The sequence below is a fragment of the Brassica oleracea genome, chromosome C7, assembly GCF_000695525.1.
Source record: "Brassica oleracea var. oleracea cultivar TO1000 chromosome C7, BOL, whole genome shotgun sequence".
Lineage (NCBI taxonomy): Eukaryota > Viridiplantae > Streptophyta > Magnoliopsida > Brassicales > Brassicaceae > Brassica > Brassica oleracea.
Window position 1 is genome coordinate 38,172,476 of NC_027754.1, and position 22,612 is coordinate 38,195,087.

Sequence of the window (22,612 nt, forward strand, 5' to 3'; positions counted from 1 at the left end):
AAAAAAAAAAAATGTTAATGGCATTTTCGTAGATAAAATGCAGGTGTAGGGTTAAAATCTCAAAAAAAAAAAAAGTCAAAAGAAAATGTTAGTTTTCTGTTTGACTCCAAGTTTTGAGTCACTTTTGCAAAAAGCCCATACTTAAATGCATAATAATTACACTGATCATTATCTCTCAGTGTCTGGAAGCTAGTAATCTCCCAATACAGGTGTAATGTTAGAAAATTTAATAGATTTAATACGATGCCTCGTTATATTCGATACGCGTACACTTCTTAATGTATGGTCCAAATGGTCCATGCAGTTCAGTATATTATTATTATTGTTCTTGGATCAAAGAATATCAATGATGATTTTACACTTCAAAGCATAATATAGTGACCAAGATACTAATGGAAATTCGAAACAAATCAAGACTTTAATCATTATGATTCTACAGGCTGGGTGCCCCCATGATAACATAAACATTTTTAAAACAACAAAGAGATTACACATTTAAAAAAGCGAATTTTATACATTTACAAGTCCTCCAGCTCCATATACCAAAGTTTAAAAACCTTCTAAGCCCACCTCCCAAAAAAAAAGAAACTTGCTCTAACGCATTATCGATCGATCACGTTCACGTCGATTAAAATACGATTTTCGAGTATTAGAGACATAGTACTTTAATTCCCCAAAAGAACCACTTAACCGACTATTTAAAGTAACTAAACCGGAATAATCTTCCTTAACCGTGAAACCTTCCTTCTCAGTTAGAGGCTTTGGTAGGATCATCTTCTTCGATTCGTCGTCTTCATCAGATTCTGAGTAGATAGATACTGAGCTCAGGAGCTCCATTGCTGTCAGGATTCATCATATAGAAAGCCTCCGAATCACGCGACCCCACAATTCGCTCGAACTTCGCCCTCATATACATTATATCACCACCACCGCCGACGGATGTCTCCTCCGTCTCCGGCAAAACTCCGGCGCCCATGGAAACCATCTCAAGCGCCTTCAAAACTTTCTTCTCCTTCTCACCGCACTCCCTCCTCGTCGCGAACCCGCACTTCTTCCCGTTACAGTAAGTCCTCCACATCGGCTCCTCCACCAACCGCCGTGGAACCGTAACCTTGGTCTTATCTCCTCCGCCGTGACGGCGTCTTCCCTTATCTCCCTCTTCTTTCTCTTCCTCCTTGGCCTTGTCGCACTCCAGAGCGATCCTCACGAGTCCCGAAGCCATCTCCTTGACCAGTCCGCTGATTGGAGTCGCTAGCTCGATTAAAAACGCCGGAGGGGAAGTCGGATCTTTCTGGACTGAGAAATGCACGTGTTCGCGGCGTGATCCGAAAAGCGTTCCCACGACCCGTGACCCGAGTCCGGAGTTGCTGTTGCCGGGTCGGGCTCTGCTGAGGGAAGCGATGACTGAACGGAGACGAGAGACGGCGAAAGATTGGAGTTTTCTTTTGGGAGTGGTTGCAGTGGAGGAAGATGAAGAGGAAGGGTTGTGTTTGGGAAGCGGTTTAGTGCTGTCGGGAAGAGGATTATGGGAAGAAACGTCGTCGTTTTCGTTTGATCCGACTTTTCGTGTCCAGTGGAAGCTGTTGTGTCTCTTGGAGGCGAAGTCATCTGAGTTTGGTTTCGCCATCGAAAGAAGCTGAAGCTTAAGGAGAGAGAGAGAGAGAGAGACGGAGAAGAGAGTATGTGGTTATGGATGAGCTAATGATCAAAGTAGTTGGTGTGAATTTAACTTCAGGGTTTGGTCTATTTGGTAACTCTCTCTCTATCTCTGTCTTCACTCTTTTATCTCTCTCCTGTCGCTGTGAATGTATTGGTGTGAGAGAGAAGATTAGATGATACATCGACAGAGAATGGACCTACCAACTAATCTTTCTATAAGATTTTGGAAAATAAAGGAGAAAAAGAGAGAAAATAATAGTTTCATTTTGTGCGTAGATTTGTCTTTTGCTTTTTAGTTCAGTATTGGTGTCAAATGATTCGACTTGGGATTAATTTTAGCTCCAAATGGAAAAGAAACAAAGAACAATTCATCCACTGAAGAAGAAAAGAATAAACAGATTTTTGTTTCTCTAATGATCTTCTTTAACTCTACTTTATTTTTATTGTTTCTATTACTCTCGCTAATGCTTCTACTACCTTGTTAATCTTTTTTTTTGGTAAAATTACCTCGTTAATCTTAGGGCTAACTCGAGAGAGAAAAATGTACTGTGGTGAATATAGTCATCAAAGGAATGTGGATATTTGATTTGATACTAATTTGTTGTATTATTTGGCTTTTATGATATAAGTATTTGTTTATTGCTAGGATTGTGTTTTTGTTGAATACTTTGGGAGAAACACGAGAAAATGACAAAGGAAAGGAATCTGGGAGACAAAGTGTGTTCGTTGTTTCATTTTCGATGTGGGGTTATCACAAAGAGCTTCATTTTGTTTGACTCCTCAGTCCTCCTCCCTTTTTGACCTCAATCTTTTTGTACAGTAAAAAGTGTTTAGTACACTTCTTTATATCTAATCTTCATTCTACATACAGCCTCTCTAATATTAAATCTACATCTCTAATCATATTCAAAATGTCTTCATATGAATTTTCAACCGAATGGGTTTTGATTGAAAGAAACGATAAGAGAAATCGATAAATAATTTAATAGTTAACATAGGATCCAATTCAAACTAATAGTTGACAGAATCTCTGCCTCCCTATGTTTAGTCTCAGGAAACTTGCTTGTGTTCGCCTGCTTAGTGTAACAATGTTGTATTCTCTTTGTTCCTTGCGTTTGATGAATAGAATTTACAGTGAAAAAGGATCCATTTTGTTTTCAAAAAAAGAAAAGAAGAGATGATCCATTTCAAACCAGCTCTATGTGAATATTGAACATATGTTTTTGTATCTTTCCATTTTTTAACAAAACTAAATAACAAACATTTTTGATACCCTTTTAAAGTTTTTGGCAGTAGACTAAGCCTATTTATATCTACTAGTAACAAAAGTAAAAAACAGTAGTTGACACAAAGCAAAAGAGCAAAGACCACTGGACAACTCAAAATAATTTGATACAGATGGATCAAAGTTTTATTTTACTTCTTCTGTGGCGATTTACAAGATCTTTGTAAACAACATCAACACCATTTGACGCATTCTATTTGCAAACAAGTAACTACAAACGGTTTGTATAAATTTTCATGGAGCCAAAGTTCAATCCCATCACTTAAATCACATAAATATACATGCTTTGGTTGTTTCTTAGGTTCATTTAAACCAACTTTCTTTCCAGTTATTTTTCTTCTTATTCATCATCAAGAACTTCAAGTCTTTGTCCCAAAGCAAATGGATTTTATCAATTATTGTTGTTAAAGTCATTATGTCTAGTATCATTGTATATATGGTGTAAGAACTTTACTGGAAAGTTTAATGTATTCAACTATTCATGAATGATGGGTGGATTTTTTTCATTTACTAATGTTTTAAATAGTTTCGATTCAGTACGAAATATTCTCAAACAAAGACTGGTGTGACGTGCCATTGAGGGGCATACAACATTCGACAGGCTTTGTCTTATATCGATAAATTAACGATCCTATAACACAAATCGTATAAACAATGTGCAAAAAACTATGAAGTTGTATAGTTTGGTTGTGTTAATAAAAAAAGAGTACAGTTTGGTTTTATTGACGTCATAAAAAGAGAGAATGAAATAGGTCCGTTGTAATGCTAGCTGTTGTCGGGTGCAGAGTAAACAGAGACCTGCGAACTAACACGTCACTCCCGGTGATGGTCCTAGTAACCAAGTACCGCGCCCTTCTCCAAGTCTCTCTCACCCGAACCACACACTCCATATGCTCTATGTGCTTCGATGATATCACATATCAATTTTTGTTACTTTTAGTAAGAAAGTAGTAACATGTGTATTCAGTAAATGTAAGAAGACAAAAACATACGAACAAATAATTGAGCAATACTTTTTATATTGATACAACGAGAAATCATATGATTTTTTTTAGCAACATGTAATATTTTCATTAATAAGAATTAAACAAGTCCATGGTCCAAGCGCAGATGAAATGATAGACATGCAATTTTGGGACAAATGAAGAAGGGTCATAAAGATTGCCCTTGCTCCCATTCTATGATGGCGATAAAAGATTCGAGGATCATTTCCTAGGAGAGAGGGATCTTTTTTTTGAATAGGAGGTGAATGCGTAAGATCCAAATTGACCAAGCGTTCCAAGGGAAGGCATTGCTGGTGAAACCATAGGGTGGGCGATTCACCCATACTGATGAAGTTTGAAGAACTGGATTGAAGGTATTTTATAGGGTAAATCCAGGGATTGATTCCATTGCCCAAGTTTTCAGACTTCTTTTGCGAATTGGCAGTGGAAGTGAATATGGGAAATAGACTCCGAGATTCCACATTTGGAATGAGTCATGTTGATGAGTATGCTTTGAATCTGCGTATTGTCTCCGTTTGGAAGAGCATTGTATCACACTTTTCACAAGAAGCATTTAAGATTCAAAACAAAAAAAAGTGACCATATAAGCATTTATTCCAGTTTCAGTTGTCATTATTCAAGAGTGTAATTGTCGATTGAGTCTTGGCTGTTTGAACAGAGATACCCGCCTTTTGGAGAGGCCAAATATATGAATCTTGTGATCCAAAGAGACTAAGGCCAGCCGGGCCTCGTGGTCTGGTGGTAAAGGAACCTCAGCTGAGGTGCCCGCCATCACGAGTTCGAGTCCCGGCCACCGGGGAATTAACATTTGGGCATCGCCGGCGACACAGATTAGTCTCTTGGGCCTAGGAAGCCTTTGGGGAAACTGTGTATAATTCAAAAAGAAAGACGGAAGCAAGTCCAGTGCTGAGAAAATACGGGCTCAACGTCTAGCAAAAATGTTGCCAAAACATCTATCAAAGCTTTTTGTGAAGCAAGGTCTGATACCAATTCATCAATACGAACTTTGTTCCATTCTCGAGTTTTCCTAGTTAGAATGTGAGAGATCACAAAGTTATTTATTTTATTTTATTTTTTTATCTTTGAGGAGCACATGGTCAAAGGGTTTGAGGTTAGTTTCAGGGCAAATCCAGGAATCGGAATCGGTTTGGCGAACCCTGGTTCGAACCCCGTTGGCCACACGGATATGAGCTATTGCTTTCGGCTCATTTGAATGCCCAGGAAAGGATTTATCCGTGGGCTGTACCTCCACCCGGGAATTAGATCTGTGTATTTAATAGACCCGGGTTTAACCATTTCCTTTTTCAAAAAAAAATCCAAGAATCAGACAAAAATGACAATTTGCAGTCGGTCGGATTATTCTTACAAAAAAAAAACGAAGTGAGTCTCCGTGAAGAATGTGCGTAACAGACTATTAGGAATGTCAAACAGGTTGATCCGTCCCATCCCGTCCCGTACCGCAGCGGGCTCGTCTTCGAGCAGGTCACGGCGGGTTAGGCCCGCGCGGACTGCGGTCCTCAAAATGGCTGACCAAACCCGTACCGCAAAACATGTAGGTCTTTGCGGATCGGCCCGCGGGACATAGAATTACAAACGGACAAATGACTCCTGAACGCTTCAAGACATGATTCAGGACGCTTCATCAGTTTCATGATGTATTAGTAAGTGAGTTTAATCAATGATTGAACTGGATAAGGCAGTACACTTGTTAGTTGAAGATTTTAGTTAGATCAAAACACTAGTTACTTCAAACATTTTAAAAATAAACAATACTTTAGTTGTTGAATCCAAATATTATAACTCATAAGTTCATAACAAATGTTTTAGTTTTTTGAATCCAAAATTAAATAAAACCAACACTAAATCAAAGATGCTACTCCCAAAAACAAATAAAAAGAAAACACCAATCACACTTCTTGTTCTTCATCTTTATCATCAACAAGCGACAAAAAGATGGAGATTTCTCTTCTTCACTATCAACTTCATCTTCTGCAAATAAGAATAATAGAAGTCATTTAAAGATATATTGAAACCTAAAACTCCAAAATGTATGATAATGTGAACAAATACATACATGCAAAACAATGAAGAACCCATTGCGGGAACTAGATCTTCTTCTTCGGTGGAAAGTGAGTTTTCAAATTTCTTATGATGACTCGAAGAAGCTCCACCGGTGCAGATCAAAGGCGCTTGGGAGACCGGAAGCATCATCGACCTTGAAACCACCATCACCGGATCGAATCGCCTTCTCTCTCTCTCTATGTTTTAGGTGAAAGCAGAAATGGGGACTTAGGGTTGCGGGTCTTCAAAATCCCACAGGTTAACCTGTAGCCCATCCCGCTTTCCCCCCGTCCCGCTTTGAACCCGTCCCGCGAGGCCCGCAATTTTGCGGGCTTACCAAATGGAGGTCCAATCCCGCCCTGCAAGCTTTTACGGGCCATGCCCGCGGTCCAGATCCTTGATTGCCATCCCTACATACTCTCTTGGACCCGTAACCAGGTGTATACGAGTGGCCTAGACATCTGGTTTGCAACACGATAGCTATTTAAAGCTTAGTTTGATATTATGAAAAATTCAATTCCAATGTATCACAAAGCTTAAAACAGTTTTTTTTGTTTGAATTAATTTAACATTTTTCAAGAAAAAGGAAGATAATTTTCAGAGAAATACCTTAGGATAGCACAAAAAAATTTTGGTCATAAATATAGACCAAAATGTTTCATTAAAGAGGTAAATATAGATTTATACCCCTAGGATTAACTAATCCAAACATTAGGGTTTAGAGTCAAGGGGGTGGAGATTTGGGATTGTGGTTTAAAATTTTATAAAATAAAAAATAAATATTAAAAATTTGAAAATAAAAATTTTAAAATAGTTTCAAAAAGTATTTTCGAATTACAAAAAGAAAATTTGAAAAAAAAAAATTCGAAAAAAAAATTTCAAAAAGAAATTTTTTTTATATAAAAGTTCCAATTTGAAAACATATGATCTAAAACTATAATTTTTTTTTATTATTATTATTTATTTATAAATCTAGGGTATTAGGTTTTTTTATCTATTAAATGAAACATTTTGGTCATTTTTCTCTTTGTGTTCTATTTATGTGATCAAAACTCCAAAATGGTGGGAGAATTGCCCTAATTTTTATGTTTTCAGTATAAGAAAAACAAATCAAAACCATAATGGACCGACTAATTGGCCCAAGCCAGGCCCATATTTCTCCTCCTTGATTATTCTCGACATTGATTCAGAATTTAGAAATAGCTTATTTTTCTTTTCTCTCGGTGGTGAACGAGAGAGAATGGGGTTAGACGATGATGATTTCGTATTCCACGGGACGCCGATAGAGCGCGAGGATGAAATCGCTAGCCGGAAAAAGAAAGCAGCCGCCGGGGCTTCGGGAACCCTAAAAACTCTCCCTGCTTGGAAGCAAGAGGTGAGATATTTTTGATTCTTCTAGCCGTCCCTTTACTTGCTGCTGACGAATAGATGAATCAAGCATCGCGAGAAACCGCTTTGTTCATGAACACTCGATGTGAATGCCTCTACTTGAGCTTGTTTTAGTACTGAGAATCATGTTTATATGTATCTGAGATTTTGTTATTTGTTGTCAGATTATGTTAATGTTTTATTAGATTGATTATATGCAGCTTTCCAATATATATTTACTTATATTCTATGGGAAGCTGCTAACATCTGAAGTTTGACATGCTCAGGTGACTGATGAAGAGGGACGGAGAAGGTTCCATGGAGCATTTACTGGTGGATATTCTGCTGGGTATTACAATACAGTTGGGTCAAAAGAAGGTAAATTTTGAAAATTAGTTGGGTGTTTTTTAGATTTCCATCTGTTATTTGCTGTTTTACAGTCTGAGTTGAATTTCAGGATGGGCTCCACAGTCGTTTACGTCGTCAAGGAAGAACAGGGCTGGAGCGAGGCAGCAAAGTATTTCTGACTTTCTAGATGAAGATGAAAAGGCGGTATGTTTCATATTCTTTTGAAAGCTTTATTTCAACTTATTAGTCTTTATTCTCGTTAAAGTTTGTTACTGTATTGCGTAATCCTGCTGCAACACTTCTCAACGGCAACACTTCTGTGGGAATACGTTCAATATATATATAACGATGTTAAGCCTCTTTAATTTCCCTTATATCTCAGGAGTTGGAGGGGCAGTCACTGTCTGCGAGCTCGCAGTTTGACACATTTGGATTTACAGCAGCCGAACAATCTCGCAAGCAAGCTGAGAAAGAACAGCATGAAAGGTCTCTCTATACCTTTTGTGTCATATTCCTTAGTTATGCATTGTTGTAGGCTTGTAGCCTGATCAGAATTCAAGTGTGGAACGGATTGTCCTCTCTTTCTTATTAATCTTTCTACTACACGTTGCAATGATCTGGAAGTTTCTTAGGAGCTATGTTTAAGCCTGTTTTTTTAGGACTGCTTCTTTTTGATTTGGCATGAGTTATAATTTTATACATGGTGTGATAGTCTAATTCGATAAGTTAAGAAGTTGATATAACGTAAAGGTTCCTTTTCTTCATTTAAGCTGGCCGTGAAGTTAATATCTATATCTTTTATGGTTTGTTTGTAACAACTTCTTTACTGTATCACAGGCCATCAGCGATTCCTGGCCCAGTTCATGAAGAACTTATTGCTCCAGCTCCGGAATCAATTGGTTAGTTTTGAAAGCCTCTTTAAGTTTTTGCAAGACCTCCTTTATCTGTTCTCTTTATGTTCTCCAGTGCACTAAGTAAAGAGCCCTGATCTCACACATTTTCTTCTTTCTTTTATTTCAGGGGTCAAACTTCTTTTAAAGATGGGATGGCGGCGTGGTCATTCAATAAAGGATGTGCGTGCTAGTTCAGGTTTGAACTTGTTTAACATGCATTAATCCATAGCTTTCGTTTGTGCACCAATCGGCAGTGCGTGCCCAGTACATTTTCATCTTGGAAATTCACATATCCGACTATGTTTTTTTTCTTTTGATTAATTTTACTCCTAAATCTAACATGTTTCTCTTTGATATGGTGCAGATGCTCGTAGGGAAGCTAGAAAAGCATTCTTAGCCTTCTCCGCTGATGAGAATACTAAGGAGTCTTCGGACTCACTGGTTTTGGAGACTGAAGCGGAAACTTCTCTGGTTCCACAGTTCAGTGAAGATATTAAATTTTCTGAAACCACACCTGTGAGTCAACTTTCTAGTTTTTCTTTGAAAACGAGCTTTATGCTGTTCATTGTAATTGCTATTGTTGCATACATCTTTCATTCAGATTTGAACTTCTAATCTGCTGCAGATTTTCTTTAGATATTACCCTCAGATACTTTAATTTGTGATGATTCTCTTTGTGCCTTCATAATCTATTGCAGGTATATGTTCTCAATCCAAAGCAGGACCTGCATGGTTTAGGATATGATCCTTTTAAGCATGCTCCTGAGTTTAGAGGTATGTAGTTTGGACTTTTATGATGTCTTTGCTGTCAGAGCATTCTTCTCATTAATTTGCATTTGTTCTGAATTGCAGAAAACAAAAGATCTCGCTTGTCTGCCAGTAAGGAGGTTGGCTACAGAAAACCTTTGTCAATGAAGGAAAGTCTTTTCGGACCAAAATGTAAGATCCTGTCTTACCGTTTGACGAGCTGTATTGCATCTGTATGCCCAGATTTTGGTTGCCATTATTGTAGTGTTTTGCTAATATGAGTTTAACAATCAGCAGGAAAGATGGCTCCTGGTTTTGGCATTGGCGCACTCGAGGAGCTTGATGTCGAGGATGAAGATGTGTATGCTGGTAAGAACAGATTTGCTATTTCTCTAATCATGGTTGTTTTTGTTATAAGCATACGTATCTCTGTGGGGTTTGAACTGTTTCTCTGATTCTCGAGGAAGCAAACCATTGTCTGTCAAAGTAAATTAATTTTGGTTATACCAAGTTTGTATGCTACAATACCAAGTGTATTTCATTTCTTTCAGGATATGACTTTGATCAGACTTATGTCATAGAAGATGAACAGCCAGCAAGACCGAGCAATGACAATAGACTTAGGTTAACCTCAAAAGAGCATAACGTCCTGCCTGGTTTTGGAGCTGCTTCGAATTCTGACTACAGTGTAGAAAGGTATAACAAATTAATTTTTAACTCAATGTCATCTCACTTCTGCACGTGTAGCGGAGCTCTTTCTCTCATAATTTTCTGATTACAACGATTTACTTTCATCTGCATATTACTAGAATTCACATCATTCTGTTTTTTTTCTCTTATTTTGTTAGATTTGATCCTCCGAAAATCCCAAAGGACTTTGTGGCCCGACATAAATTTTCTGGTCCTCGGGAGACTGAAACTAAGCCAACCGCTTCTACTCCTCCAGATGTTCCTCCCCCTGAAGATAAGAATCTGAAACTTCTGATCGATGGCTTTGCAACATTTGTTTCCCGCTGCGGGAAACTGTACGAGGATCTTTCTAGAGAGAAGAACGAATCAAATCAGTTGTTTGATTTTCTTCGGGGAGGTAGCGGTCATGACTACTATGCAAGAAGGCTGTGGGAGGAGCAACAAAAGGGCAGTGGTCAAAGTAATCTACAATTAGATGTTAAGGTCCCTCCAAGCGTGCAGAAAATGACTGCAGAAACGCGTGGTAGCTTATTAGGGGAAAAGCCTTTGCAGAAAAGTTTGAAAGAAACAGAAACATCTTCTTCTTCTGGAGGATCATTCCAGTTCCCGACCAATCTCTCTGACACATTCACCAAATCAGCTTCCTCTGTAAGTAAACTACTTTACACCTTAAGAATTTAGCATGAGTACACTTAGTAGATGTGTTTCAAGGAAGTCATCTGCCTTTCTTTACCTTTCACTAACATTTTAGACTTGTTTTGCTATTTCTCTCCTTGAAATAGCAAGAGGCAGCAGATGCTATAAAGCCTTTCAAAGAAGACCTGGCAAAACAAGAAAGATTTGAGCAGTTTCTCAAGGAGAAATATAAAGGAGGTTTACGTTCATCAGATTCCAACAGATTCAACATAGTGTCGGAATCAGCTCGTGCTCAAGAGAGGTTGGACTTTGAGGCTGCAGCTGAGGCAATTGAGAAAGGGAAAGCTTACAAGGAGGTCAGACGGGCTACTGAACGGCCTATCGACTTTCTTGCCGGAGGGCTGCAGTTTACTTCTGGTGGAACAGAGGTATGCCTACAGAATCTTCATAGCTTTATTCTGTGCATTGGGGGTTCTATGCTCATATGCAAAATTGTTTTTTTTTTTAAACAGCAAATTAAAGATACTGGAGTAGTAGACATGAAAACAAGTAAGACATACCCTAAAAGGGAGGAGTTCCAATGGCGTCCTGCACCTCTTCTGTGCAAACGTTTTGATCTTCCTGATCCTTTCATGGGAAAGGTAAATAAATGGTTCCTTGCTTCTCCTTCTGGAATGTCATTTAGACTAGAAAATGAAATCCTATAATGTCTTGTTGTGGAACGCAGATTTGTTGGTGAAAATTTTGCATAATCATGAAAGTCGCATTAAATGCAATATGATGTGATAAAATATACAAACAATGAATGATGTGCGTGTTGATATAAATGACAAAAAGATAGTCTGAAACACTGCTTTCAACTTGATATCTGTTGGTTAATTTTGTCATAATAAAAGGCTCATTGTATTCTTTTTCTTATAGGATCCCTTGAAGTACATTATGCGATTTTCAGTGTCATGTTCTTGCTTATTGATGTTTTATTTAATCTTATACGTCTTCCCTTCAATTTTACAGCCGGCAGCTGCTCCGAGAGCAAGAAACAAAATGGATTCTCTCCTATTCTTACCGGATACAGTGAAAGCTGCATCTGGATCGGGAGCACGCCAAGTCTCTGATTTACAAGAACCTGAGAAAGAGCCTGAAGTCGAGGTAGAAGTGGAGAATGTGGAGAGACCTGTTGATCTTTACAAGGTAAAGAGGGTGTCTTTGTCTGAGAAAGTTTATGCTACCGCAATTTGATCAGTAGACTAATATTCGGTTATGTTCACTTGTAGGCCATTTTCTCTGATGATTCTGAAGACGATGAAGAACAACAACCTATGAATGGAAAGATACAAGATGGTCAAGAAAAGAAGAATGAAGCGGCTGCAACAACATTAAACCGACTGATAGCTGGTGATTTTCTAGAATCTCTAGGGAAAGAACTAGGTTTCGAAGTACCTTCTGATGCCCCTTACCCGGAAGGAACCAAGCCAATGGAAGCAGATAACAAGCCCAAAGGGAAATCCGATGCATCTACTGAGAGAAGACCTGGACTGAAAGAGAAACCGGAGGAGAAGACGAGCAGCCTCAAACTCGTGTCTGAAAAAGAAAAGAGCACACAAAAGAGAGAGAAGTCGCCAAGAAACTGGAGTGGTGGAAACGATCTATCTTCGAGTGAATCCTCGGGAGATGAACGGAGGAGAAAACGTTCCAAGAAGGATAGGCATAGAAACTATGATTCAGAGAGCGACTCGTCCAGTGACTACCACAAACGGGATAAGCATGGCTCAAGATCAAGAAGAAAGCGGAGAGAATCTTCAAGAGAGAAGAGAAGTAGCCACAAGAAGCATTCAAAGCATCACAAAACCAAGGATTCTTCTTCTTCACGGTACAGCGGAGACGAAGAACGGAAAGAGTCAAGACGGGAGAAGCGGAGGCGAAGAGACTGAAACCAAATCGGAGATATTGGGGTGGCGTAACTCCCAAAAGATCCGAACTCTTGCATACATCTTTGTTCTGAACATTTAAACACCATAGAATTAGAGTTATGCAATGAAAAATTCTCTTCACTGTCTTGATGGTCAGGTGGTATGTCAAATTATAACCTTAGCAGTCCTGGAGCTTATTTACACATGATACAGTTGTTTTTTTTACTATGATTGATAACACAATTGTTAAATCTTGTTTAGCCTTTTATTGGACTTGTATTGTTGATCAACCTTCAGTTACACAAGTATAAGGATGTCTGTAGGAACAAAGTTCTATAATTAAAATCACTGATTAAAAGCTAATAAGTGGTAACATCACATTTTCAAGGCAGCTAAAAATTTGATTCTTTTCTAAACCCTCTAACGCTATCTGGAAGGCTTTTGAATCAACTACACAGCGCAAAACGCGGATTAAAACGGAGGGGAGAGACTCGTTGCTTCTAAATCGCGCGTCGCGTTTCGTTGGGAAGAAGCATCCAAAACGGCGCGAGCGGTCTCCAAAACGCCTTGACCGCTAACATAATGACTCCGACACACAGGCATATACACCTCCGCTCCACCGATCAACTCTGTCTCCCTCTCCTCCGTCTTCCTCAGCGTAAACGAAGCTCTCTTCCCGCAAACCTCACACCTCGACGCCAGCTTCGTAACCGTATCCGCAATCGGAACCAAATCCAGCACCGAACCGAACCTCCTCCTCAGATAATCGCCGTCCAATCCCGCTACAATTACCGTTTTACCCTCCTTATCAGCCGCCTCGCGGCAAAACTCGTAGAGGTCTCCGAAGAACTGAGCCTCGTCGATCCCAATCACGTCTAACTGATTCCTATACGCATCGAAACCGAATCTCTCCTTGAAAGAGGATAGATCGGGAAGAGCCCAGCAAGGGAACTTCTCTCCGTCGTGAGTAACGATCGATTCGGCACAGTACCTATCGTCTTTATCCGATTTGATGACGGCTACCTTCTTCCCGCTCTCCCTCTCCGAGAGGATTCGGCGGAGAAGCGTTGTGGTTTTCCCGGAGAACATTGGACCGACGACGACGTGTATCTCCCCGGGAGGAGCAGAGGAGGGCTTAGACGCCGCCTCCGTCTGTAATTCGCGGCGTGAAGCTGACGAGTGATGCGGATTAGTGGGGAGTCTGTTGAGCGAGAAGGCGGAAGCTGTGAGAGGGTAGCGGGAGGCGCGAAGAGCTCTAGAGAAGAGGGAAGGTCTAGGGAGGTGGAGAGAGAAGAGGGGAGGAAGAGATGGAGAGATTAGTGTTCTCATTGAAGCAGCAAAGATTGAGAAACTTTTTGATTACAGAGGAGGAGGAGGAAGATGATGACAAGCCGCGCAGCTCCTAGGGTTTAAGCAGATAGTGGAAAAATGAAATTAAGCTGGAGTGAAAGTTTGTTTGTTTCAATTTGTGTTCCGACTGTGATGAGATAGTGGGCCATAATATTTATCTCACTCGTTGATACTACTGGGCCTTAAGGCCCTTGACCGTGGGCCAAATCTTCGGTTCTTAGACATTCTTTGACTTTTTGGGTTTGGATTTATAACTAGAGTCTAGGGGTTAGTAATGTAAACGATTTACTACTAATACAAATCAAAATCATAAGTACTGAGTATATTGAGTTGACACAGGAAAAAATATGAAAATTCTAGATTAGTTAGAGAATATGACAAATGGCAAAACTTTTAAGTCAAGGTTGATGCCAAAGTAGATTGTAATCTTTTTTTAATTCAAGGCGCATATGTTTAAACCAAGTTTTGATCGATAATAAATATTATTTCGATTTTTTTATCTAACCATATCTTTGTTTATATGGAAAAATACTACATTTTTAGTCCTAGTATTTTTTTTTTGCTAATAAATCTGCACCGTATCCTAGTAGTCAAAGTTTAAAAATTTTTATATCGAAATTTGGAAGTTCGAATCTCATGCTATACAATTTCTCGCAAATTGCATATTATAGGACGTACATGTTTCAATTTTCGGAGAAAACGATTTATTAAACAATTATGCAGACACTACTACGGAAGAAAAAAGCTTACAATGAATCTTCAACATGGTGCAGTTAAATCCGGCGAGCTGTGGATTTTCATAGGACTGTTTAGGTGATGCAGTTATTCGTAGATCATGTAGTATTGTCGAGTCATCTATATGTAATTTTTCTCATAATTGTGATATCATAATAAATCAGCAAAAAAAAAAAAAAAACCCATCAAGTACATTTTTAATTCTAAAGGTCGATACAAATCTATCTAAATATTTATCTAGTCCACATCTAATTCTTGTATAGAAATCATTTGATATATTTTTTACATATAGTATAGAATCATTTGTCTCCTAGATATTAAATCGTTTCATTTTAATTTATAGACTAGAAAATAGAAAAAAGGTTTGACAGTAAAAAAAAAGTAGAAGAAAAAGAAGTTTAGAAGAAAAAAACATGAGAATCTTTGTCTTTCCAGTCAAAATTTAATTGACCAAAAAGGACAAAAGACGAGGAAGAGAAAAAAAGAGAGTAAAATGTACGGCAAACGGTGAGTCATCAGATTCCTTTTCCTCCTTTCAAATTCGGTGGTTGTTGGTCTTTGTGTTACTCTACTCTCACATGCATGTATGTAATTGTAACTACGCCTCTCCCCTCTATATATAAAATATACCAGAGGCTCGTAGGTATACATAACTACATCTACCTCTCTCTCTAAATTTTTGAGATCTCCAGCTTTCCATCAATAATTTGTGTTGATCACTTATAATCTCAGATCTGTAAACTCTATTCTTTTTGTGTTTGATTTACGATTGTTTTGGTTTGTCTTCTCGTTTACCTTTGGCGAATATGATGAAAGTTGAAGTCGCTGGAGGCAGCGGTTCATCGATCAATTCCTGTGAAAAATGATGTTGGAAACAATTTACATGGGAAGCATGAATCGATCGATAAACCTCTGCATCCAGTGCTTCTCCTTCCTGATTTGTCTCATTTCTTCTATATTAATCTATTTTAATCTGACAATATGAACATGAGATAAAGATACTTTGAATTTAAAAAAAAAATTCTCAGCTGATATCTAAATTTTTTGAAATTATCCCAAAAGTATTTTTTACTTGTGGATCTTAGCTTTTGAGAACGTCAGGGAAAATTAAACCAAGCCAATTTTTTTTTTTATATATACAAAAAATGATAATTTTTTGAGGACTTTTGCTTATGATTCTTGTCTCTTTATTTTTTTATTTTTTTGGGTAAAAAAAATCAATCTTGTTGTTTTTTTGTTTGTAGGTGTACTTGCTGTGTCCACCATGTGTTCATACTTGAATGACATACAAACTATCTTAAATCCAACCATGTACTTATGTTTGATGACAATTTCAATAAAAGCCTTTTTCAAAAAAAAAAAAAAAACCCTCTATAGGTTTTGATGACAATTTCATGAAAACCCTTTTTCAAAAAAAAAAAAGAAAATCCTCTATAGGTTTTAAATTAAAACTTTTAATGCAGTGTTGGTTGCATGTTTTCTTGATCTGTTTTTGAACCAAGGTCGTGACTCTGCTGCTGATGGAATTTTTCTTCTGGTTTACATGTATCAAGGGTTTGAGTTCCTTGTTGACTCAATTCAGGTTTCCAGATCAGCTAATATGATAAGACTCTCGCCATTGGTTTTTCTCCTGCTTTTTTTTTGTACCTGAAGATAGCTGTGTTGTGATGGGTTCCTTCTTGAGGCTTGCTGAGATCTCGGGTTTTCTTGATGCAATGTGTGGCTTTTTGTTGCCTTCTCTGGCTCTTTAATCCGGCATGTTACCTGGATGTTGTTGCCTTACGGACCAACCTTGCTTCTTTTTTTTTTTTCTTGTCTAATGATATATAAGAGATCCACACAGAACACTAATCTTTACACATGGAACAATAATCATTCAACACGTTGGTAAATTGTGTGATCTAGAGAGCCTAATAATCCTGTAGTTAGGATCCTAGTGGGTGACATTCAGTGATTAAAAACAGTCTACAGAGCCATACTACTAGTTAATTTAGCTTCTGTTTTGTAACATTACCCACTAATGGAAGTGGATGTTCAAGAAGAATCTAATGACATGCATCTGTTGGAAAAAGACACTTTTGTTTGTTTGTCATTGGTGTTCCTTGTGTCCATTTTTTTCTGCCCTTCTTTAGCAGCACAGGAAAAAGATGATGGAATCTGGTGAAGTGGATGGATTCCTTAGCTCGTGGGTTTTAAAATTCCTTGGAGAAAACTTCAAATGGTAACAATATTCCATTCACAAATTAGGTAAGAAAAGGAGAATCTTGTTCTTTAGGATCAACACTTGTGATCTTTTCTTAGATTCCCCCACACTGGAGGGTGATAAAACATGCGAAAATAGTGTTATTCTCCTAATGGTGATGCTAAATAGAATGATGTAATATCACTTCCTAGAGTTTGATTCTAATATGTGAGCTTGTTTGTTTTAAGGTCTACTAATGTTGCTTACTTACTATACACATGATGTGAAAATAATATTTGTAAATGCTATGGAGCTTGTGATCTGGTGTGTTTTTCCTCATCTTCCTTCAGTCATGGGCAAGTTATTATGAATAGGAAGGAGATGATTTTCTTATAAACCAAAGTAAAATTTTGATTTTATCATAGAGTGTTGAACAAGTGTGGTTAATTCACTTGTTTAGCATGCTAAACAAAGCAGGAGAAGGAAACCTAGACCAAAATCAGTTGATCGTTGAGATCTTTGGTCTTGTGTGGGAGGAAGTCGATTGTAGTTTTCGGTTTTGGTGATGTTTAATTGTTGTAACACATTTGACGGTTGGACACTGAACCAAAACCGTAAAATTGTAGTGTACGTCCGGTTTAATTGTTTATTAGTACAATGGTTTAACTAAAAGTTTATCGGTGTTTTAACCAAGATGTGGTCTGGTTTCGCGTCACAGATGAAAAGAATTATCAATTATGTGATTTATGGAGAAAAAGAAAAAAAAATCATCTGGTTTAATTCGTTTGTTCCAAATCATAACCATTTTTAAACCGACGGTTCAACTTGACCGGTTTCTATTACAGTACTACACTACTACTGTTCTGTACTAGCATTAATCAAAAAGGCAACGATTCTGATTCGGATCGGTAATGACTGGCTCAGCTTGCACAACTAACTTCCACGTAGGATTACTCTAACCAATCAAACATCACCATTCAAATCCTCTATCTTTTTTTTTCTTTCAAGAAACGCTCGTAACCATAAACTCTTCGGTCTCCATTGTTTTCTTCTTAAATGCATTTATAATCTTCCGTAGCTGAAGAAACAGTTTGCAGACAACATAAAGTCTTTGTCTTCTTCTCTCTGTCACATTGATTTGTGAAGAAGAAGAGTGGCAGAGAAACCCATGGCTATGGCGGAGATGGCAATGAAGTCTTCAGTAACAACTACAAAACTCACTCTTCCTCCTTCTTCTTCTTCGTCTTGTAAGAAGAGAGCGAGGCAAGTCTCTGTCGCACTTCCGACAACAACTTCAATCTCTCTGTTATCTGTCTTCTCATCTCCTCCTCCTGAAGCCAAAGCTGCTGTTTCCATTTCCAAGGACCAGATCGTCTCCTCTCTCACTGAAGTAAATTCTTGACAAATTTCAATTTTGGATTCCCTCTTTTGAAAACCCTTTTGCTTGACGAACTCTTTGTTGTCTGTAACAGGTGGAGAAGACAATCAACCAAGTTCAAGAAACTGGTTCGAGTGTTTTCGACGCAACGCAGCGTGTTTTCCAAGTGGTAGGAGACGCTCTCAAACCAGCCTTGGACACTGCTTTGCCCATCGCAAAGCAAGCCGGTGAAGAGGCTTTGAAGCTTGCTTCTCCTGCTTTCTCAGAGGCTTCGAAGAAAGCTCAAGAAGCAATGCAAAGCTCTGGTATTGATGCAGAGCCTGTCTTTAATGCTGCAAAGGTCAGTTAGAAACTCAGCAACTCTTAGGTTTTTGAAGGACATGAATATAAGTATGTTGTTTTTGTTGGTGTGTAGACAGTAACAGATGTGGCCCAACAGACAACAAAAGCTCTTGAAGATGCTAAGCCCATTGCTTCATCGACCATGGAGACGATATCCTCAGCTGATCCTAGTGTCGTTGTTGTTGCTGCTGGTGCTGCGTTCATTGCTTACCTTCTCCTCCCTCCTGTTTGGTCTGCTATATCTTTTAACTTCCGTGGTTACAAAGGTAACAAAAGTCTAAATAACTTTATTCATAAACATGAGCTCCTCTAATTGATTCCTAATTAATCTGATCATTTTGTTAATTGGTTATTGGTGTCTAGAGTCTTATTCAAGTTAGCAAAAAAGTTGAAAACTGATTGTGTCTCTAAGTTTACCTCTATAATAATAACATTTATAAGAAAAATTACTCTTCACACCTTTATTTCTTCTTATAAAATAGAAATTGCGAGGAAAAAATAACACATTTCTCTATTCTTAGTGTATATTTAGAGATTGCTATTTTTTAAAAAATACATTCGAGCAAATAATATCTCTATTAAAATTTCTTCGTTTTAGAGGAAAAAATAGAAAAATATATCGGAGATGATCTTACACTGTGTTGTGGTTTATGTTTTAAGGTGACCTCACACCGGCTCAGACACTTGATCTTCTTTGTTCCAAGAACTACTTAATGGTGGATATAAGATCAGAGAAAGAAAAGGAAAAAGCTGGGATTCCTCGTCTTCCTTCGAATGCTAAGAACAGTATGATCGCCATTCCGTAAGTCTTTTGATTAACTTCTTGTTCTTATTTATGTTTTCATTACAAGAAACAACCCCAAAAAACAAGTTTCTTCTTCTGGTTATCAGATTAGAAGAGCTACCGAACAAAGTAAAAGGAATCGTGAGGAACTCAAAACGTGTTGAAGCAGAAATAGCAGCATTAAAGATATCTTACCTCAAGAGAATCAACAAAGGTTCCAACATCATCATCATGGACTCGTGAGTTGTATTTTATATTTTGCTCTTTTTACAAGACTTTTGTGGAATATATTTTTTTTTGGTTCATGTGATCTTTTTATTGGTTTGTAGGTACTCGGACTCAGCTAAAATAGTGGCGAAAACGTTAAAGGTTCTCGGGTTTAAGAACTGCTGGATCGTTACAGATGGATTCTCTGGTGGGAGAGGATGGTTGCAGAGCCGTTTGGGCACTGATTCTTACAACTTCTCGTTCGCACAGGTCTTGTCTCCGTCGAGGATTATCCCGGCAGCTTCTAGGTTCGGTACTAGATCAGGAACCAAGTTCCTTCCTAGCTCGGACTGAAAAAACAAGAGAATGTATCATTAGCTAAAGAAGTGTTGTTTTATATTCCTTTTTTATATCTCAACTTTGAGAGATCTTTTGATAAGATTTTCGAATTATTATTTGTCTTTTAGATTGATGATCAGAAGTGGAACCAACAAATAAACAAAGTTTAAAATCAAGCTGAATATCACCTTTGAGAGAAGAAAAAATGATCAAATAAACAGAGATGATTGGGCCTATAGTGAAAGTAGAAATAATTTGGGGTAAAATTGTAAATTTATGATAACTCAGGACTGACTAATCAGTTATCTGGTAGGGCTGTGTGTGGCTTAGCTTTTTGCCGAATATTTTTTTTTTTTTTTTTTTTTAAGTGGTGAGGTATTTTAGAGCACCATTAACGCGGGCTCTTAGCCCATGTATTTAGTGTTTTTAGGTTTTAAAAAAAAAAGGAAAATTATGTAATTAAATTAGAGACGTCGCTTAATTAAGGCTCAGAAGAAACGGGTCTTATGGCACACGTGTCACACATTCAGCATTCTCTCTCTCACGACCAAATCATCTTCTCTCCTCTCGTGACTCTTCGACGACTCCGACTCCGACTCCATCCGGTGATCTCTCCTCAACGGAATGTCTCGTCTAGAGGCCGAGGAGGGTGAGAGGATGATGATGATGATGCGAAGAATCTCCGAGAGAGCTTCTGGTTTCTCTAAGAACTTGATTCTCAGATCCTCGGCGTCGCGGTTTCACGGCGAGTCCCTCGATTCCTCCATCTCACCCGTTCTCATTCCCGGCGTCCATGTCTTCCATTGCCAGGTTCCCATATCAAAAATGTCTCGTCCTTTTTGCTCTCTTTGATTTCCAAATTCGAAATCTCAAAACAAAATCCCATTGTTTTACAGGACGCAGTTGGAATCGTAGCAAAGCTATCAAGCGTGGAGTCTGCACTGTAAGTTCTAGTTTCTTAATTGGTTTATAGTCCCGATCGAGCAAATGATTTGGTAACTAAGAGAATTGCGTTCACTCTGATTTTGTTTTGCAGCTAGAGTTCTTGATATGCTTGGTGTTGACTATCTTAGGCTACATCCCAAGGATAATCTATGCTATACGTGATCGTGTTTCAGAACTGTGAAGGGGAAACTGAGGACTACAGTGCTCCACTTCGGTTTTCTTATGGCTCTCTACCTTGTCTTATGGTTTGATCTCTTTGTTTTGTGTCTCTTAGTATTCTAGATTCTTTGTGCAGGCCTTTGATGCAGGTGTGAAGCTGATTGGAGCAACAAGCCACTTTGTTACTGAGGAACTTGATGTAGGGCCTATCATTGAACAAATGGTAACTTTGTCTGCCAACTATTGGATTAGTACCTTCTACAAGATGATTGTAAACCATAAGCGAACGTGACTGTGGAGTTACACTAGGGTTAGTGGTAAAATGAAGATTATGGGGATTGTGAAGAAGCACGTTACGGTTAAAATGAACTGCATGATGGATGTGACTGTGAACATCCCGCGACGACAGGCCATTCAAGATGTCGAGTGCAACTGCAAGAACAATATCAATCTTTAAGTTTTTGGTTTCCACATTAGGATTTGTCTCAACGTTCTTAATAGTTTCATTACCAAATTATTTGGTTATTTGATTATAACAGTACCATGTACAAGTGTGTTTTGACTTTCTCGTGCTTCTTTAAGAAAATTGTTTTTCTTTACACTTGCTATGATTTTGAATTGAGTAAATATGAGATTTGTACTATATATATCACAGGATCAATGTTACAAGGTTCGAAAACGTTCAACGTTACAACTTACAACCCTTTGTTCTTCCTTCTCATGTTCTTCCTTTCTTTCTCCTTCTCATGTTCTTTCTTTTCATGTTCAAAATATTCATCTAAATCTAAAACAATTTCTATCTTGTACACAATTTTTATAAACCATTTTCATCTTATGGAATTTTCTTTTCAAAATAATTTTTTTTTTTTAGGAATCTCTCAATAAGAGACTTACATTGGAGGCGCTAAATTTGCGGGTCTCTTGATTATGTCTCTTAACCTCATATTTACAATTTAATAATATTAAACAAATATTAAGAGACCCAAAAAAGAGTTCTAGGATAATCATGCTCTTAGAAGTTTAGAATATTGTGGTAGCCTGGTAGGTCTGTCTGTGGTTTTATTTTTTTTAGTGCTTACAATATTGTGAAAAAACAGATACTTTTATATAACCTGTGCAACAAATTGATTAATCTGCCTGCATATTATATAAAAACTTGTGTAAAGAAAATTGTTGTCCAACCAAAAAGATAAGACAGCCAAATATGTTAATAGACTAATCAAATTGTGCATATCATTCCAAATCTTTAACATCAAAACTCTACTGGTTCACAAATGTCCAAGAAAGTTGATAATGTGTTTAGAGTGAAATTAGTAGATATAATACAAAGATGATGATCAAAAGTGGAAAAAAGTGTGTCAAGAGAATTCAACTACAGCAATGTACGAAGACTGAAACAATACAAAGATACATCAAATCAATGGAATCTTTATCAAATGTCAAAAGTGTTTTTGTTTTACTTTTCCTTTATGGTATCATCAACTTTAAGAAATCTTTTACCATTCTCTCTCGTCAACAACTTAACTTAACTTCATATAGACCGAAACAAACGAAAAGATACAAAACAACATCATCAAAATAAAATCATAA

General features: G+C 37.8%; 5 protein-coding genes across 6 annotated transcripts; 3 read left to right on the plus strand and 2 right to left on the minus strand.

The window, feature by feature from the left end:
* Positions 1-481: 481 nt before the first annotated feature.
* LOC106302049 (protein MIZU-KUSSEI 1) lies at positions 482-1,850 on the minus strand. The gene has a single exon (XM_013738562.1). The coding sequence runs from the start codon at positions 1,625-1,627 to the stop codon at positions 797-799; it is 831 nt and encodes a 276-aa protein (XP_013594016.1). The 5' UTR covers positions 1,628-1,850; the 3' UTR covers positions 482-796.
* Positions 1,851-7,210: 5,360 nt separating this feature from the next.
* On the plus strand, positions 7,211-12,869 carry LOC106306177 (G patch domain-containing protein TGH). Its single transcript, XM_013742678.1, has 16 exons — positions 7,211-7,384; positions 7,665-7,755; positions 7,835-7,929; positions 8,108-8,211; positions 8,563-8,624; positions 8,746-8,814; positions 8,983-9,134; positions 9,317-9,392; positions 9,471-9,557; positions 9,660-9,734; positions 9,917-10,061; positions 10,214-10,703; positions 10,838-11,119; positions 11,204-11,332; positions 11,706-11,882; positions 11,966-12,869. The coding sequence occupies exons 1-16, from the start codon at positions 7,250-7,252 to the stop codon at positions 12,620-12,622; spliced, it is 2,826 nt and encodes a 941-aa protein (XP_013598132.1). The 5' UTR covers positions 7,211-7,249; the 3' UTR covers positions 12,623-12,869.
* Positions 12,870-12,917: 48 nt separating this feature from the next.
* On the minus strand, positions 12,918-14,074 carry LOC106306178 (thymidine kinase). Its single transcript, XM_013742679.1, has one exon. It carries the CDS (start codon positions 13,928-13,930, stop codon positions 13,073-13,075), a length of 858 nt encoding a protein of 285 aa, XP_013598133.1. The 5' UTR covers positions 13,931-14,074; the 3' UTR covers positions 12,918-13,072.
* A 3,804-nt stretch (positions 14,075-17,878) lies between these two features.
* LOC106306967 (calcium sensing receptor, chloroplastic) lies at positions 17,879-20,054 on the plus strand. Its single transcript, XM_013743772.1, has 6 exons — positions 17,879-18,258; positions 18,341-18,586; positions 18,662-18,854; positions 19,249-19,390; positions 19,480-19,611; positions 19,702-20,054. The coding sequence occupies exons 1-6, from the start codon at positions 18,037-18,039 to the stop codon at positions 19,931-19,933; spliced, it is 1,167 nt and encodes a 388-aa protein (XP_013599226.1). The 5' UTR covers positions 17,879-18,036; the 3' UTR covers positions 19,934-20,054.
* Positions 20,055-20,333: 279 nt separating this feature from the next.
* LOC106303723 (formyltetrahydrofolate deformylase 1, mitochondrial-like) lies at positions 20,334-21,669 on the plus strand. 2 transcript variants are annotated; one of them, XR_001262522.1, is made up of 4 exons: positions 20,334-20,728; positions 20,815-20,861; positions 20,955-21,077; positions 21,159-21,669. XR_001262522.1 is itself a non-coding variant. In XM_013740030.1 (3 exons), exons 1-3 carry the CDS (start codon positions 20,543-20,545, stop codon positions 20,956-20,958), a joined length of 237 nt encoding a protein of 78 aa, XP_013595484.1. In that variant the 5' UTR covers positions 20,346-20,542; the 3' UTR covers positions 20,959-21,669. The 2 variants fall into 2 exon arrangements, 1 of the variants encoding a protein (XP_013595484.1); XM_013740030.1 differs by having other exon boundaries at positions 20,346-20,728; positions 20,955-21,669.
* The last annotated feature ends 943 nt before the right edge of the window (positions 21,670-22,612 follow it).